The sequence below is a fragment of the Hordeum vulgare genome, chromosome 5H (assembly GCF_904849725.1).
Source record: "Hordeum vulgare subsp. vulgare chromosome 5H, MorexV3_pseudomolecules_assembly, whole genome shotgun sequence".
NCBI classification, from domain to species: Eukaryota; Viridiplantae; Streptophyta; class Magnoliopsida; order Poales; family Poaceae; genus Hordeum; species Hordeum vulgare.
The window spans coordinates 523,994,479-524,010,110 of NC_058522.1; the positions used below are offsets into that span (position 1 = coordinate 523,994,479).

The following is a 15,632-nucleotide window of genomic DNA, read 5'->3' on the forward strand; positions in this document are numbered from 1 at the left end:
CAGAAACGGATTAAAATAAAAAGAAACCGGCAGGGAGAAAAAAGCCGGGACAGGGCAAAAGTCCATACGCAGGACAGGGACGGCCGCGATGGACGGCCCGGATCGCCCCCTCGGTGGCCCCGCCCCCGCAGCGTCCCGGCCCCCGATGAGGAATACGAGAGAAGAAAAAATTGAAAGGCGGGGCGCAAAAGCGATAGAGCACTGCCCGCTGGCCCCCACCCCCCGCCCCCCGCCCCCGCTTCTTTATTTATTTTCCTCACTCCCCTGCCTCGGACTAGCACTCCACTGCTCTCTGCTCGTCGCTTCTCCTCTCTGCCCGCTGTACCAGCCGAGGCAGAGCCACCCCTCCTCCGCTCACCTCACCTCCGCTCCAGCGGTGGTGGCGCCGCCCGCCTGCGACCGCCGCGAGGTTTGCTCCCCCCCTGTTTCTCCCTTCTGTTCCGCTTCTTGCTCCCGGTAGGGTCGTCTTCTTGTTCCGGCGATTCGGGCGCGTTCGTTTCCGTTTCGTGGATGGATCGAGGGGGATGCCCGGGCCGGCGGGCGGCGCTTCCTGTTTCTTGTCTACCGGGGTGGCGGATTCCGCGCCGGATTTTGCGAGGTTTTTTTTCTCGGGGGAGCGGGGGTGGCGGTCACGGGCGGGTCGGTAGGCCTTTTTCCGTTCTTGTATGCTCAGCTCAGGTGCTCCCCTGGATTGTCCGGCGGCCTAGTTTTGGTAGCGATTAAGGGCGCCCGAAATGCCGAGCCCCATGCCCGCGTGCCCAATTCTGGCCTGCCGGGTCGGGGAATGATGCCCCATCATGGCGGAGGCGGACGAGAATCTCCTAGCCTGCATCCGGCCGCCGTTTCTTCCTGGGCCTCGGATGAAATCCATGGAGGTGTCAGTGCTTTCTTACGGGGGCGGAATGATTAGAGCCATCGGCACATACATATCTACTCATGGCTCGCTTCCGTTATTTTTTTTTTACTGTAGATAGCATATCCTCGTGCCGTGATGCCTGTTTTAGATATTTTTTCCCTGAAGAATCTTCTACTGGAGTCCAATTATTGCAGGTGTTGAATCCTTTTTTATTCCAGATGCGTGTTCGTAGGGAGGGCTGAAGAAGTTCTTGATTTGTGCGTGTGTGCCCGTGCAGGTAGGGGGAGGGAGTGAACGATGGATGGCATGGAGGAATCCAACAGGGAGGCGGTGCAGAGCTGCTACAAGGTGCTGAACCTCCTCTCCAACCCCCGTGGCCAGCTCGTTCCCCACAAGGAGCTCGTGGAGGCCACGGGCGCCGCCGTCGCCAAGTTCGGCTCCCTAGCTTCCAAGATCGGCGACGGCAATGGCAGACAAGGCCATGCTAGGTTCAGACAAAGGATCAAGAAGCCCATGCCTCTCTTTGACAGCAACCTCTTCCGGGAGAGCCCTGCATCGGCTGCGGCTGCTGATGCTGCAGCTGCACCTAAGACATCCAATCCTGGCCCGAGCACTAGTCTCCAGCTCTTTCCTAGGTACCAGCAGATGGAGGGCTCCTCTTCGAAGGACCCTGTCAGGATCCCAGCCCAGTTCCCCCAGAGGATGGTTGTGGAGAACCCGTCGGTCGGTTCGAATGGGCCGGCTCGCGGGCCGCCGCTCCAGCTCGTCCAGCCGGTGTCTGTTGCTCCGCCGGCAGGGACGCCGACACCGGCATTGCCGGCGGCGCATCTTCATTTCATCCAGCAGCAGCAGAGCTACCAGAGGTTTCAGCTCATGCACCAGATGAAGTTGCAGAGTGAGATGATGAAGAGGGGCGGCCATGGTGATCAGGGACAGGGTGGCAGCACTAGTGGTGGCAAGGGTGTCAACCTCAAGTTTGATGGTTCTAATTGTACGGGGTCATCCTCCCGTTCATTCCTGACATCTCTAAGCTTGGAGGGGAGCATGGCGAGCATGGATGGCAGCCGCTCCAGCCGTCCCTTCCAGCTAGTTAGTGGCTCGCAGACGTCGAGCACCCCGGAATTGGGCCTCATGCAGCAGAGGAGGAGGTGTGCCGGCAAGGAGGATGGGAGTGGACGCTGTGCAACTGGGAGCAGGTGTCACTGTGCAAAGAAAAGGTTGGAGTTCAGTGTGATACATTCATATCTGACTACTGATGTTCTGGTATTTTTTTATGTTTTCTAAACAAAACATTCTTTGTATGCAAATGCAGGAAACTAAGGATAAGGAGGTCTATAAAAGTCCCTGCAATCAGCAATAAGGTCGCCGACATCCCGGCTGATGAATTCTCGTGGCGGAAGTATGGGCAGAAGCCAATAAAGGGATCCCCTCATCCTAGGTATGGCAAAATACTTGAATCATTTTCACCCCCTTTTATGCATTTGTCTGCTTATATACTTGTACTGCACCTACTCTTTGCTGGCTTTGTCATTTTGTTATGTTAGGAAGCAAGTAACAGTTGGTTTAATTTTCCTTTGTTCAGAGTTAGAGCTTCTTTTTACATTTTTTTTCCTGTATAACTAAGTATATACCCATATCACTGGATGCATGATCTTCCAAAAAGTATTCATCCACATGATTTACCGATTTGGATAATTTTAAAAGTTGATAGCCCTGAATTAATGGGTTGAAAATTCTAACTTCTAAGGCTAGATTTTATGCCCCAGCTGTTTAGGTAATATATACCGCTTATAGCAAAGTGAGGTTCAGATATCCTTCCCAAAAGGGTTGCTTTTCTTTTCAATCAAGTCAGTGTAGTTTCATTCTCAAGTTTGCTATAAGCATACATGCAGTTAAAAGATCTAATTCTGGTAGTGTGCCTATTGCAATCCAAGAAAGGTTACAGCTGATATCCTCTTCACAGCCGACCTTACCTGCTTGTTCTTTCTTCAAACAGGCCACTTAAGAATGTACGTGTGTGCATCATTGTCTTGCAGGGGTTACTACAAGTGTAGCAGCGTGAGGGGCTGCCCAGCGAGGAAGCATGTCGAGAGGTGCGTCGACGACCCCGCGATGTTGATCGTTACCTATGAAGGCGATCACAACCACAACCGAGCTGCAGCAGCCCAACCAGCCTGACCTTTCGGCTTTCATCGTCGTCGCAGACCGCTTTCGATAGCCTCCGTTTCTGGAAAAAGAAGATGAAAAAAAAGAAGAGACTAGCCTGTACATACTCTTTCTGTTCCTAACTGCTGGGGAGGGGGTGGGGGAGGATGATTCAGCTCTTTCAGGAGAATCCATGGCGAAAGGGATTTATCGCGTAGATGGTCGATTTAGTGGTGTTTCTCATCAATTCAAACTCATAAATTTTGTAGCCTTTTTTTCTGTTCTTTTTTTTGCCCCTGTTGTCTCTGTGTATGTTGGTCCTTGGGACTGTCCTGTGCTGTGTTGTGCAGTGTAAGATTGAGCTGCAGTTATATGTCGGGGGTTGGTGTTACTGTAACTGTGCAAGGGGGGTTGGAGAAGGCAGGGTAGCTGGCAGTGCCTGTTAAAGTTGCGACACCTAGGAACAAAATGTACCCCTCATCTTTCGGTCAATTGGATTGGTGGATCACCTGATACCTTTGACATGTGTTCCTGTTTGGCACAAGTGCTGTTTCCGTGCGTGGTATCATTGCAGGTCGCTTGTTCTGAAGCATTTGAGGTGTTTCCCTTGTTTTTTTCTTGCATGAATCGTTTGTGCTTCTTGATACTAACAGTGCAAGGAAACTTGGTCTATTTTCTCTACATCTAATGCACTACCGCACAAGGTTATACTTAATTTTTACTAGGTGACTACATACGGAATAAAATGAGTGAATCTAAACTCTAAAATATGTCTATATACATCTGTATATAGTATTTTAGTGAAATCTCTTAAAAAACTTATATTTAGAAACGGAGCGAGTATAATATAAGTGGCCGTCTATTATCAGGCACATGAAAAAACATGTTTAGTCACTTTCATCAAAGAGCATTGAATCTTCATCCAACGGCTGAAAATAGATCATGCACTAAACATCTTCAACCTCCACCTTCTTTTTACTCACGCAGTCACCGACCAACCTAGCCATAACCGTCTCTAAGATAGATAATTTAGTTGTGGCCTCAACCAGCACTCTAACCCCCCACTGTCGTGCTGGTCGCTGCCTCAACCAGCCCTCTAACCCCCGTCACACCAGTGAACAACTTCGGCTATCCCCTGCACCCCATTCTTAAGATAGATATAATTGAGTTGTGGCTTCCCCTAAGATAGATAATGAGGCTATGAATTCTCCCTAAGATAGATAATGGAGTTGGTTATTCTCCGACGCGTACGCTCGGGAAGAAGGAAGAAAGAAAAGGAAAATGGCTGACACAACAACAAAAAGTTAGGTACCTGAGAAATAGAAAAATCAATAATATAGTCATCATCATCATCAACAACAAGCCTTTCAGTCTCAAATAAGTTGGGATAGACTAAAGTTGAAACTCATCAGATAGCAAAACCAAACATGATGCTGTCACATGTGAATAGCTAACTCCACAAAACAGCTAAATCTTTGGTGATATTCTAGTTCTTAATATCTCTCTTTATGTCTTCATGTCGAGTTTGCTTTATCCCGACCTCTTTTGACAATATCAATACGCTTTTACTGCCTGCTATGCATTAGAGATATGTTTTGAATATGCCCAAATCATCATCTCAAACAATGTTGAACAAGCTATACGGGTCAAGAAATTGTTGCTTCTAGAGGCATGCACCGAATATGCCCACACAAGATTATATAATGAAGTTAACATCGTAAATATCTAGTGGGAAATTAACATAATGTTTAGTATGTAAAAATATAAATATGCATAAACAAATGGGCTCCAGCAGAAGTGTTTTTTTTTTCTTTTTCTAAGGCTGGCTCTGGTGAACGAGTGCTTCTAGATTCGGCAAATCCTAAACGGTGCCTTAAGCGTCCATTCCTTCCTGTTTCGCAAACGGACACACACCCTCTCCTCCGCGCTGGGCCGGTCCATCTTTTCTTCTTCTGCTTTTTATGCCAAAAAACTGCACATCCGTTGTGTTTCAAACTAGCTACCTCCCCATTCTACGTAAGCTGCGCTAAACACCCCACCACCCACACCTTATAGGTTCAGTTACATCATTTTCCTTCTTTTCTTTGTTTATTATTTTTTCTTGTTCCTTTTTTCTTTTGTTGGAATGGTTTTCTTCATTTTTTTTTCTAAATTGAATGAAGTTGTTTCAAACCAGTGAACTTTAAAAAAAAATGATGAAAGCTTTAAGTTCGCAGCGCTCGCGTTTCATCAACCGGCCCAGCAGCTGAGCACTGCAGTGAGCGCCAGTTGATTCCATTCAATTTTAGTCACGTTTCATGCGTGCTACTGCAACAGAGAGTTGGAGAGTTTTCTAAAAAAAAAGGGTTGGAGCTCCCCCCCCCCAAAACAATTTAAACATTGGCTCCTACATGATTTATTCAAGAGGTTCACGAATTCAAAAAATGATTGTAATTGTTTCAAAAAATCTTAACTAGAAAAACATTCAAAGTTCAGAAAACATTTGCAACTCTACAAAATTTCAAATCTAAAAAATGTTCATTAATTCAAAATATTGTCGAAAATTTAAAAATGTTCACAGGTTTTAAGAAATCCATGGATTTTAAAATTTAAATAAATGTTAGAACTTCAAAAAAGATTTTTTAAAATTTTAAAAATCAGAAGGTCGCGAATTTGAAAATGACAATAAAGAACACAAAACACCTGGTGATAAAGAAACACAGAAGAAGGAAAATATCAGTTGGGGAATGGTGAGCTTTCCCAGATCGATGAAAAAAAACAAAAAACAAAGCAATTGGCCGGCTCATATAACTTGAGAAGTCCCGAGGGCTAGTTGTTTGCTACGCAGTAGCTACGTCGTGAGTAGAATAGAAAATTACCCGACAAGCTTTGTCAACTTATTTGGTTAAATTTTGGTAGCTTATTGAGGTGTTTATGTATGTAGGAAGATGGGTGCTCATTTTGGTATTGGAAAAAAATACATCGATTCATTAATAGAAAAAAAACTTAATAGATGTTTGTGCACTTTTTAGTATAAATGAGGTTAATGATGCAGCTGTATGTGCAATTAGAAAAGAAAATAGATGAGAACCAACCTCTAGTTCTTTAGGAACAAAGTCAAAAAAAGAAGAAGAATGTAAGATCAAGAATCCGCAGATCAACAACGAATGCATGAAGAAGATGTTGATCCAACCAGTGAAAGCAGTTATGAAAGTTGGATATCTTCTAAAATGCCTAAGTGTGATTATTGTTTTCTTTGGTCTTGCTATTTTAGCAAAGATTTGGTGAATTATTATGTATCCAATGTCTTTGAAGAAAATAAAGAAGCAACTAAATGTGTTTTCATGCTCGAAATTGAAATGTCGTTGGTTTTTATTTTTTATCTTTACTCCTAAAGACTTAGTCCGTAGGTTGTCGTTGGTTTTGGTTCGCTCCATCTAACCAACGAAGACCCCACATGTTTTCATCGCACCATTCCATTCCTTTGATATCACCTTCCCTGATACAAATTGGTTGGTCCCACCCTTCCCTAATGCATAATAAAAAGCAATCAAGGGAATTAGATCCTTTCCAAACCGCGTCAGTCCACAATGAAAAGCAATCAAGAAAATTGAGGGAACCAAATCATTTCCAAACCGAGCGAGTCCACAATAAAAAGTAATCGTGGAAATCCTTTCCTTCCATAAAGAACACCAATCAATCTATTTGGTCTTTTCCATGTCACACCTCCAACGACAAACATCAATAATATGGAAATGTCGCAACCTTCCACATACCAGCCTTGATTATAGGAAGACCCAAATTTGATTGATTACTAAAAATAATTAAATATGTTTGTTAGGTTGCCAAATATTGTGCTAATGATGAATTGGGAGGCTGGCCTTCATTTTAGTAATATCCAAATTTATTGTGTTACTACAGATAAATAAACTAAATTTAATAGGTTGCCAAAGATTGATCAAATAACTTGCGATTTTGCTGGTTAAATGGAAACCATGCTCAATGAGTGATACTCGCCTTGATTATAGGGAGATCCGCGAATTTGATTGGTTACTAAAAATAATTGGCAATATTTATTAGGTTGCAAAAGATTGATGAAATGACTACTGCGGTCGCTGGAGGAGTGGGGGTCGTACAACAAAGATTTTTCATGGACTGGCACCTAGACCGCCAAAACCAATTTTTGAAAGATATTTCATTTTCTCGCCGCCCAGTGTGCTTATATAAAAATATCCCGCACCACCTATATGTCCCATATTTCTACATAGGCTCAACCATCTCCTCCACGACCATGGTAATCTCATACAGATTGAGGACCTCTAAGAGGGTGATGGCATCGCCACCGGTTCCTGCCATCCCTCGACCAATCACCTCTTCGTTGAACATGCAAGATAGATGAATCAGCTTGTACGACAATTTGCCACCATGCTCAATTATTTATCTCATCCATTTATTCTATTCTATCACATGAAGTTGACTTTTCAGAGCGTCCAGATGAAGCATATTTATTAGAATTGTTGGATCATTCATGCTAGGGTCATATGGAAGGCCCAAATCAAGGAGAATGAAATGATAAATGTTTACCTTCATCTTATACTGCTGGATCAGGATGTAAGGCATTACATGTTTTATTATATACACATTTGACAAACAGTTTTATTATCAGATTATTTTTATGATTCATAAAAAATATTACGGAATAAAAATAGAACCTATCGTATACAACAACCTATCAGTTTGCTTCAACACCATGCTAAAAAACGGTGTGACCTATGACTTCACTTGCGTTGGTTCAACCCCACGGAGACACCGAATGGACATTTTGGGTATCTAGCCATGTAGTTTGTAATCACACTAAATGCTAGGACTGAATTTGGTATGTCGTCGCACATGATAGCGTTGACAATTTTATCCACCGCGCTTCCCATAGTTTGAGGCCATATTCTCGCTACAGGACAAAAGTATCACCGGTGCACCTTATTTAACTTTGTTTTTCATATTACTCCATACAACTCAGTGTCTCACTTTGATTAATTTTTGTAGATGTTGTTGTTATTCTTGCCTACGTTGATAAGATACAACGTCAGTGGGATTTAATATATAGACACCACATCCTTTTCCTCGAGATTGGCCTCATGATATTTCGGCATGCACCATTTAGAATTTGAGATCACTAGTGGAGAAAGGGGTATTAGAACCGGTTGGTAAGGGCCTTTGGACCCGGATACACATCCGGTGCTACGTATCCGGGACTAAAGGCCCCCCCCCCCTTTAGCACCGGTCTCTTACAAACCGGTTCTAAAGGCCTCCACGTGGGCGCCGAAGAGTGTGCGCAGGCGGAGGACCTTTAGAACCGGTTGGTAACACCAACCGGTCCTAATGCTATTTTTTTCTTTTTTTTCCTTTTCTTTTCAGGGTTTCCGATTCCGTATTTCGGTGTTTCCGTGTTCCGTATTTTCAGGGTTTTCCTTTACATGTTTCCGGTTCCGTATTTCCGTTTACGTCTTTCCGATTCCGTGTTTCCGATTCCGTGTGTCCGTGTTCCGATTTTTACGAACACGGAATCGGAAACACGTATCCGGAAACACCGATTCCGTGTTTGCGGTTAAGTGTTTCCGATTCCGTGTTTGCGGTTAAATGTTGATGCACCAAATAAAAGTACATATATACATGTAACACGAAGTACTGGACCGATTATCATTACATAATTTGAAGTTCGTTTCCTATAGCTGTATACTTGCATAGAGAAGGGAGCTGGCTATTGGTTCATAGGATGGAAAAATTCTCCCCACAAGGAAACTTGGTCTATTTTCTCTACATCTAATGCACTACCGCACAAGGTTATACTTCCTCCGTTTTTAAATATAAGTCTTTTTAAAAAATTTACTAGGTGACTACATACGGAATAAAATGAGTGAATCTAAACTCTAAAATATGTCTATATACATCTGTATATAGTATTTTAGTGAAATCTCTTTAAAAACTTATATTTAGAAACGGAGCGAGTATAATATAAGTGGCCGTCTATTATCAGGCACATGAAAAAACATGTTTAGTCACTTTCATCAAAGAGCATTGAATCTTCATCCAACGGCTGAAAATAGATCATGCACTAAACATCTTCAACCTCCACCTTCTTTTTACTCACGCAGTCACCGACCAACCTAGCCATAACCGTCTCTAAGATAGATAATTTAGTTGTGGCCTCAACCAGCACTCTAACCCCCCACTGTCGTGCTGGTCGCTGCCTCAACCAGCCCTCTAACCCCCGTCACACCAGTGAACAACTTCGGCTATCCCCTGCACCCCATTCTTAAGATAGATATAATTGAGTTGTGGCTTCCCCTAAGATAGATAATGAGGCTATGAATTCTCCCTAAGATAGATAATGGAGTTGGTTATTCTCCGACGCGTACGCTCGGGAAGAAGGAAGAAAGAAAAGGAAAATGGCTGACACAACAACAAAAAGTTAGGTACCTGAGAAATAGAAAAATCAATAATATAGTCATCATCATCATCAACAACAAGCCTTTCAGTCTCAAATAAGTTGGGATAGACTAAAGTTGAAACTCATCAGATAGCAAAACCAAACATGGTGCTGTCACATGTGAATAGCTAACTCCACAAAACAGCTAAATCTTTGGTGATATTCTAGTTCTTAATATCTCTCTTTATGTCTTCATGTCGAGTTTGCTTTATCCCGACCTCTTTTGACAATATCAATACGCTTTTACTGCCTGCTATGCATTAGAGATATGTTTTGAATATGCCCAAATCATCATCTCAAACAATGTTGAACAAGCTATACGGGTCAATAAATTGTTGCTTCTAGAGGCATGCACCGAATATGCCCACACAAGATTATATAATGAAGTTAACATCGTAAATATCTAGTGGGAAATTAACATAATGTTTAGTATGTAAAAATATAAATATGCATAAACAAATGGGCTCCAGCAGAAGTGTTTTTTTTCTTTTTCTAAGGCTGGCTCTGGTGAGCGAGTGCTTCTAGATTCGGCAAATCCTAAACGGTGCCTTAAGCGTCCATTCCTTCCTGTTTCGCAAACGGACACACACCCTCTCCTCCGCGCTGGGCCGGTCCATCTTTTCTTCTTCTGCTTTTTATGCCAAAAAACTGCACACCCGTTGTGTTTCAAACTAGCTACCTCCCCATTCTACGTAAGCTGCGCTAAACACCCCACCACCCACACCTTATAGGTTCAGTTACATCATTTTCCTTCTTTTCTTTGTTTATTATTTTTTCTTGTTCCTTTTTTCTTTTGTTGGAATGGTTTTCTTCATTTTTTTTTCTAAATTGAATGAAGTTGTTTCAAACCAGTGAACTTTAAAAAAAATGATGAAAGCTTTAAGTTCGCAGCGCTCGCGTTTCATCAACCGGCCCAGCAGCTGAGCACTGCAGTGAGCGCCAGTTGATTCCATTCAATTTTAGTCACGTTTCATGCGTGCTACTGCAACAGAGAGTTGGAGAGTTTTCTAAAAAAAAGGGTTGGAGCTCCCCCCCCCAAAACAATTTAAACATTGGCTCCTACATGATTTATTCAAGAGGTTCACGAATTCAAAAAATGATTGTAATTGTTTCAAAAAATCTTAACTAGAAAAACATTCAAAGTTCAGAAAACATTTGCAACTCTACAAAATTTCAAATCTAAAAAATGTTCATTAATTCAAAATATTGTCGAAAATTTAAAAATGTTCACAGGTTTTAAGAAATCCATGGATTTTAAAATTTAAATAAATGTTAGAACTTCAAAAAAGATTTTTTAAAATTTTAAAAATCAGAAGGTCGCGAATTTGAAAATGACAATAAAGAACACAAAACACCTGGTGATAAAGAAACACAGAAGAAGGAAAATATCAGTTGGGGAATGGTGAGCCTTCCCAGATCGATGAAAAAAAACAAAAAACGAAGCAATTGGCCGGCTCATATAACTTGAGAAGTCCCGAGGGCTAGTTGTTTGCTACGCAGTAGCTACGTCGTGAGTAGAATAGAAAATTACCCGACAAGCTTTGTCAACTTATTTGGTTAAATTTTGGTAGCTTATTGAGGTGTTTATGTATGTAGGAAGATGGGTGCTCATTTTGGTATTGGAAAAAAAATACATCGATTCATTAATAGAAAAAAAAACATAATAGATGTTTGTGCACTTTTTAGTATAAATGAGGTTAATGATGCGGCTGTATGTGCAATTAGAAAAGAAAATAGATGAGAACCAACCTCTAGTTCTTTAGGATCAAAGTCAAAAAAATAAGAAGAATGTAAGATCAAGAATCCGCAGATCAACAACGAATGCATGAAGAAGATGTTGATCCAACCAGTGAAAGCAGTTATGAAAGTTGGATATCTTCTAAAATGCCTAAGTGTGATTATTGTTTTCTTTGGTCTTGCTATTTTAGCAAAGATTTGGTGAATTATTATGTATCCAATGTCTTTGAAGAAAATAAAGAAGCAACTAAATGTGTTTTCATGCTCGAAATTGAAATGTCGTTGGTTTTTATTTTTTATCTTTACTCCTAAAGACTTAGTCCGTAGGTTGTCGTTGGTTTTGGTTCGCTCCATCTAACCAACGAAGACCCCACATGTTTTCATCGCACCATTCCATTCCTTTGATATCACCTTCCCTGATACAAATTGGTTGGTCCCACCCTTCCCTAATGCATAATAAAAAGCAATCAAGGGAATTAGATCCTTTCCAAACCGCGTCAGTCCACAATGAAAAGCAATCAAGAAAATTGAGGGAACCAAATCATTTCCAAACCGAGCGAGTCCACAATAAAAAGTAATCGTGGAAATCCTTTCCTTCCATAAAGAACACCAATCAATCTATTTGGTCTTTTCCATGTCACACCTCCAACGACAAACATCAATAATATGGAAATGTCGCAACCTTCCACATACCAGCCTTGATTATAGGAAGACCCAAATTTGATTGATTACTAAAAATAATTAAATATGTTTGTTAGGTTGCCAAATATTGTGCTAATGATGAATTGGGAGGCTGGCCTTCATTTTAGTAATATCCAAATTTATTGTGTTACTACAGATAAATAAACTAAATTTAATAGGTTGCCAAAGATTGATCAAATAACTTGCGATTTTGCTGGTTAAATGGAAACCATGCTCAATGAGTGATACTCGCCTTGATTATAGGGAGATCCGCGAATTTGATTGGTTACTAAAAATAATTGGCAATATTTATTAGGTTGCAAAAGATTGATGAAATGACTACTGCGGTCGCTGGAGGAGTGGGGGTCGTACAACAAAGATTTTTCATGGACTGGCACCTAGACCGCCAAAACCAATTTTTGAAAGATATTTCATTTTCTCGCCGCCCAGTGTGCTTATATAAAAATATCCCGCACCACCTATATGTCCCATATTTCTACATAGGCTCAACCATCTCCTCCACGACCATGGTAATCTCATACAGATTGAGGACCTCTAAGAGGGTGATGGCATCGCCACCGGTTCCTGCCATCCCTCGACCAATCACCTCTTCGTTGAACATGCAAGATAGATGAATCAGCTTGTACGACAATTTGCCACCATGCTCAATTATTTATCTCATCCATTTATTCTATTCTATCACATGAAGTTGACTTTTCAGAGCGTCCAGATGAAGCATATTTATTAGAATTGTTGGATCATTCATGCTAGGGTCATATGGAAGGCCCAAATCAAGGAGAATGAAATGATAAATGTTTACCTTCATCTTATACTGCTGGATCAGGATGTAAGGCATTACATGTTTTATTATATACACATTTGACAAACAGTTTTATTATCAGATTATTTTTATGATTCATAAAAAATATTACGGAATAAAAATAGAACCTATCGTATACAACAACCTATCAGTTTGCTTCAACACCATGCTAAAAAACGGTGTGACCTATGACTTCACTTGCGTTGGTTCAACCCCACGGAGACACCGAATGGACATTTTGGGTATCTAGCCATGTAGTTTGTAATCACACTAAATGCTAGGACTGAATTTGGTATGTCGTCGCACATGATAGCGTTGACAATTTTATCCACCGCGCTTCCCATAGTTTGAGGCCATATTCTCGCTACAGGACAAAAGTATCACCGGTGCACCTTATTTAACTTTGTTTTTCATATTACTCCATACAACTCAGTGTCTCACTTTGATTAATTTTTGTAGATGTTGTTGTTATTCTTGCCTACGTTGATAAGATACAACGTCAGTGGGATTTAATATATAGACACCACATCCTTTTCCTCGAGATTGGCCTCATGATATTTCGGCATGCACCATTTAGAATTTGAGATCACTAGTGGAGAAAGGGGTATTAGAACCGGTTGGTAAGGGCCTTTGGACCCGGATACACATCCGGTGCTACGTATCCGGGACTAAAGGCCCCCCCCCCTTTAGCACCGGTCTCTTACAAACCGGTTCTAAAGGCCTCCACGTGGGCGCCGAAGAGTGTGCGCAGGCGGAGGACCTTTAGAACCGGTTGGTAACACCAACCGGTCCTAATGCTATTTTTTTCTTTTTTTTCCTTTTCTTTTCAGGGTTTCCGATTCCGTATTTCGGTGTTTCCGTGTTCCGTATTTTCAGGGTTTTCCTTTACATGTTTCCGGTTCCGTATTTCCGTTTACGTCTTTCCGATTCCGTGTTTCCGATTCCGTGTGTCCGTGTTCCGATTTTTACGAACACGGAATCGGAAACACGTATCCGGAAACACCGATTCCGTGTTTGCGGTTAAGTGTTTCCGATTCCGTGTTTGCGGTTAAATGTTGATGCACCAAATAAAAGTACATATATACATGTAACACGAAGTACTGGACCGATTATCATTACATAATTTGAAGTTCGTTTCCTATAGCTGTATACTTGCATAGAGAAGGGAGCTGGCTATTGGTTCATAGGATGGAAAAATTCTCCCCACAAGGAAACTTGGTCTATTTTCTCTACATCTAATGCACTACCGCACAAGGTTATACTTCCTCCGTTTTTAAATATAAGTCTTTTTAAAAAATTTACTAGGTGACTACATACGGAATAAAATGAGTGAATCTAAACTCTAAAATATGTCTATATACATCTGTATATAGTATTTTAGTGAAATCTCTTTAAAAACTTATATTTAGAAACGGAGCGAGTATAATATAAGTGGCCGTCTATTATCAGGCACATGAAAAAACATGTTTAGTCACTTTCATCAAAGAGCATTGAATCTTCATCCAACGGCTGAAAATAGATCATGCACTAAACATCTTCAACCTCCACCTTCTTTTTACTCACGCAGTCACCGACCAACCTAGCCATAACCGTCTCTAAGATAGATAATTTAGTTGTGGCCTCAACCAGCACTCTAACCCCCCACTGTCGTGCTGGTCGCTGCCTCAACCAGCCCTCTAACCCCCGTCACACCAGTGAACAACTTCGGCTATCCCCTGCACCCCATTCTTAAGATAGATATAATTGAGTTGTGGCTTCCCCTAAGATAGATAATGAGGCTATGAATTCTCCCTAAGATAGATAATGGAGTTGGTTATTCTCCGACGCGTACGCTCGGGAAGAAGGAAGAAAGAAAAGGAAAATGGCTGACACAACAACAAAAAGTTAGGTACCTGAGAAATAGAAAAATCAATAATATAGTCATCATCATCATCAACAACAAGCCTTTCAGTCTCAAATAAGTTGGGATAGACTAAAGTTGAAACTCATCAGATAGCAAAACCAAACATGGTGCTGTCACATGTGAATAGCTAACTCCACAAAACAGCTAAATCTTTGGTGATATTCTAGTTCTTAATATCTCTCTTTATGTCTTCATGTCGAGTTTGCTTTATCCCGACCTCTTTTGACAATATCAATACGCTTTTACTGCCTGCTATGCATTAGAGATATGTTTTGAATATGCCCAAATCATCATCTCAAACAATGTTGAACAAGCTATACGGGTCAATAAATTGTTGCTTCTAGAGGCATGCACCGAATATGCCCACACAAGATTATATAATGAAGTTAACATCGTAAATATCTAGTGGGAAATTAACATAATGTTTAGTATGTAAAAATATAAATATGCATAAACAAATGGGCTCCAGCAGAAGTGTTTTTTTTTCTTTTTCTAAGGCTGGCTCTGGTGAGCGAGTGCTTCTAGATTCGGCAAATCCTAAACGGTGCCTTAAGCGTCCATTCCTTCCTGTTTCGCAAACGGACACACACCCTCTCCTCCGCGCTGGGCCGGTCCATCTTTTCTTCTTCTGCTTTTTATGCCAAAAAACTGCACATCCGTTGTGTTTCAAACTAGCTACCTCCCCATTCTACGTAAGCTGCGCTAAACACCCCACCACCCACACCTTATAGGTTCAGTTACATCATTTTCCTTCTTTTCTTTGTTTATTCTTTTTTCTTGTTCCTTTTTTCTTTTGTTGGAATGGTTTTCTTCATTTTTTTTCTAAATTGAATGAAGTTGTTTCAAACCAGTGAACTTAAAAAAAAAATGATGAAAGCTTTAAGTTCGCAGTGCTCGCGTTTCATCAACCGGCCCAGCAGCTGAGCACTGCAGTGAGCGCCAGTTGATTCCATTCAATTTTAGTCACGTTTCATGCGTGCTACTGCAACAGAGAGTTGGAGAGTTTTCTAAAAAGAAAAGGGTT

The 15,632-nt window shown here is 41.4% G+C and overlaps 1 protein-coding gene across 2 annotated transcripts; it reads left to right on the plus strand.

The window, feature by feature from the left end:
• The first annotated feature begins 260 nt into the window (after positions 1-260).
• On the plus strand, positions 261-3,516 carry LOC123452162 (protein WRKY1-like). 2 transcript variants are annotated; one of them, XM_045128762.1, is made up of 4 exons: positions 261-409; positions 1,134-2,073; positions 2,169-2,294; positions 2,893-3,516. In XM_045128762.1, exons 2-4 carry the CDS (start codon positions 1,154-1,156, stop codon positions 3,032-3,034), a joined length of 1,188 nt encoding a protein of 395 aa, XP_044984697.1. In that variant the 5' UTR covers positions 261-409; positions 1,134-1,153; the 3' UTR covers positions 3,035-3,516. The 2 variants fall into 2 exon arrangements, with proteins under 2 accessions (XP_044984697.1, XP_044984698.1); XM_045128763.1 differs by lacking the exon at positions 261-409 and having other exon boundaries at positions 1,116-2,073.
• The last annotated feature ends 12,116 nt before the right edge of the window (positions 3,517-15,632 follow it).

What these genes read in the sequence shown, in the direction of transcription:
- LOC123452162 (XM_045128762.1), top strand. Translation starts at nt 1,154, where the DNA reads ATGGATGGCATGGAGGAATCCAACAGGGAGGCGGTGCAGAGCTGCTAC. An exon ending in TGTCACTGTGCAAAGAAAAG is followed by an intron (nt 2,074 to 2,168) that starts GTTGGAGTTCAG and finishes ATGCAAATGCAG; the next exon opens with GAAACTAAGGATAAGGAGGT. An exon ending in AAGGGATCCCCTCATCCTAG is followed by an intron (nt 2,295 to 2,892) that starts GTATGGCAAAAT and finishes ATTGTCTTGCAG; the next exon opens with GGGTTACTACAAGTGTAGCA.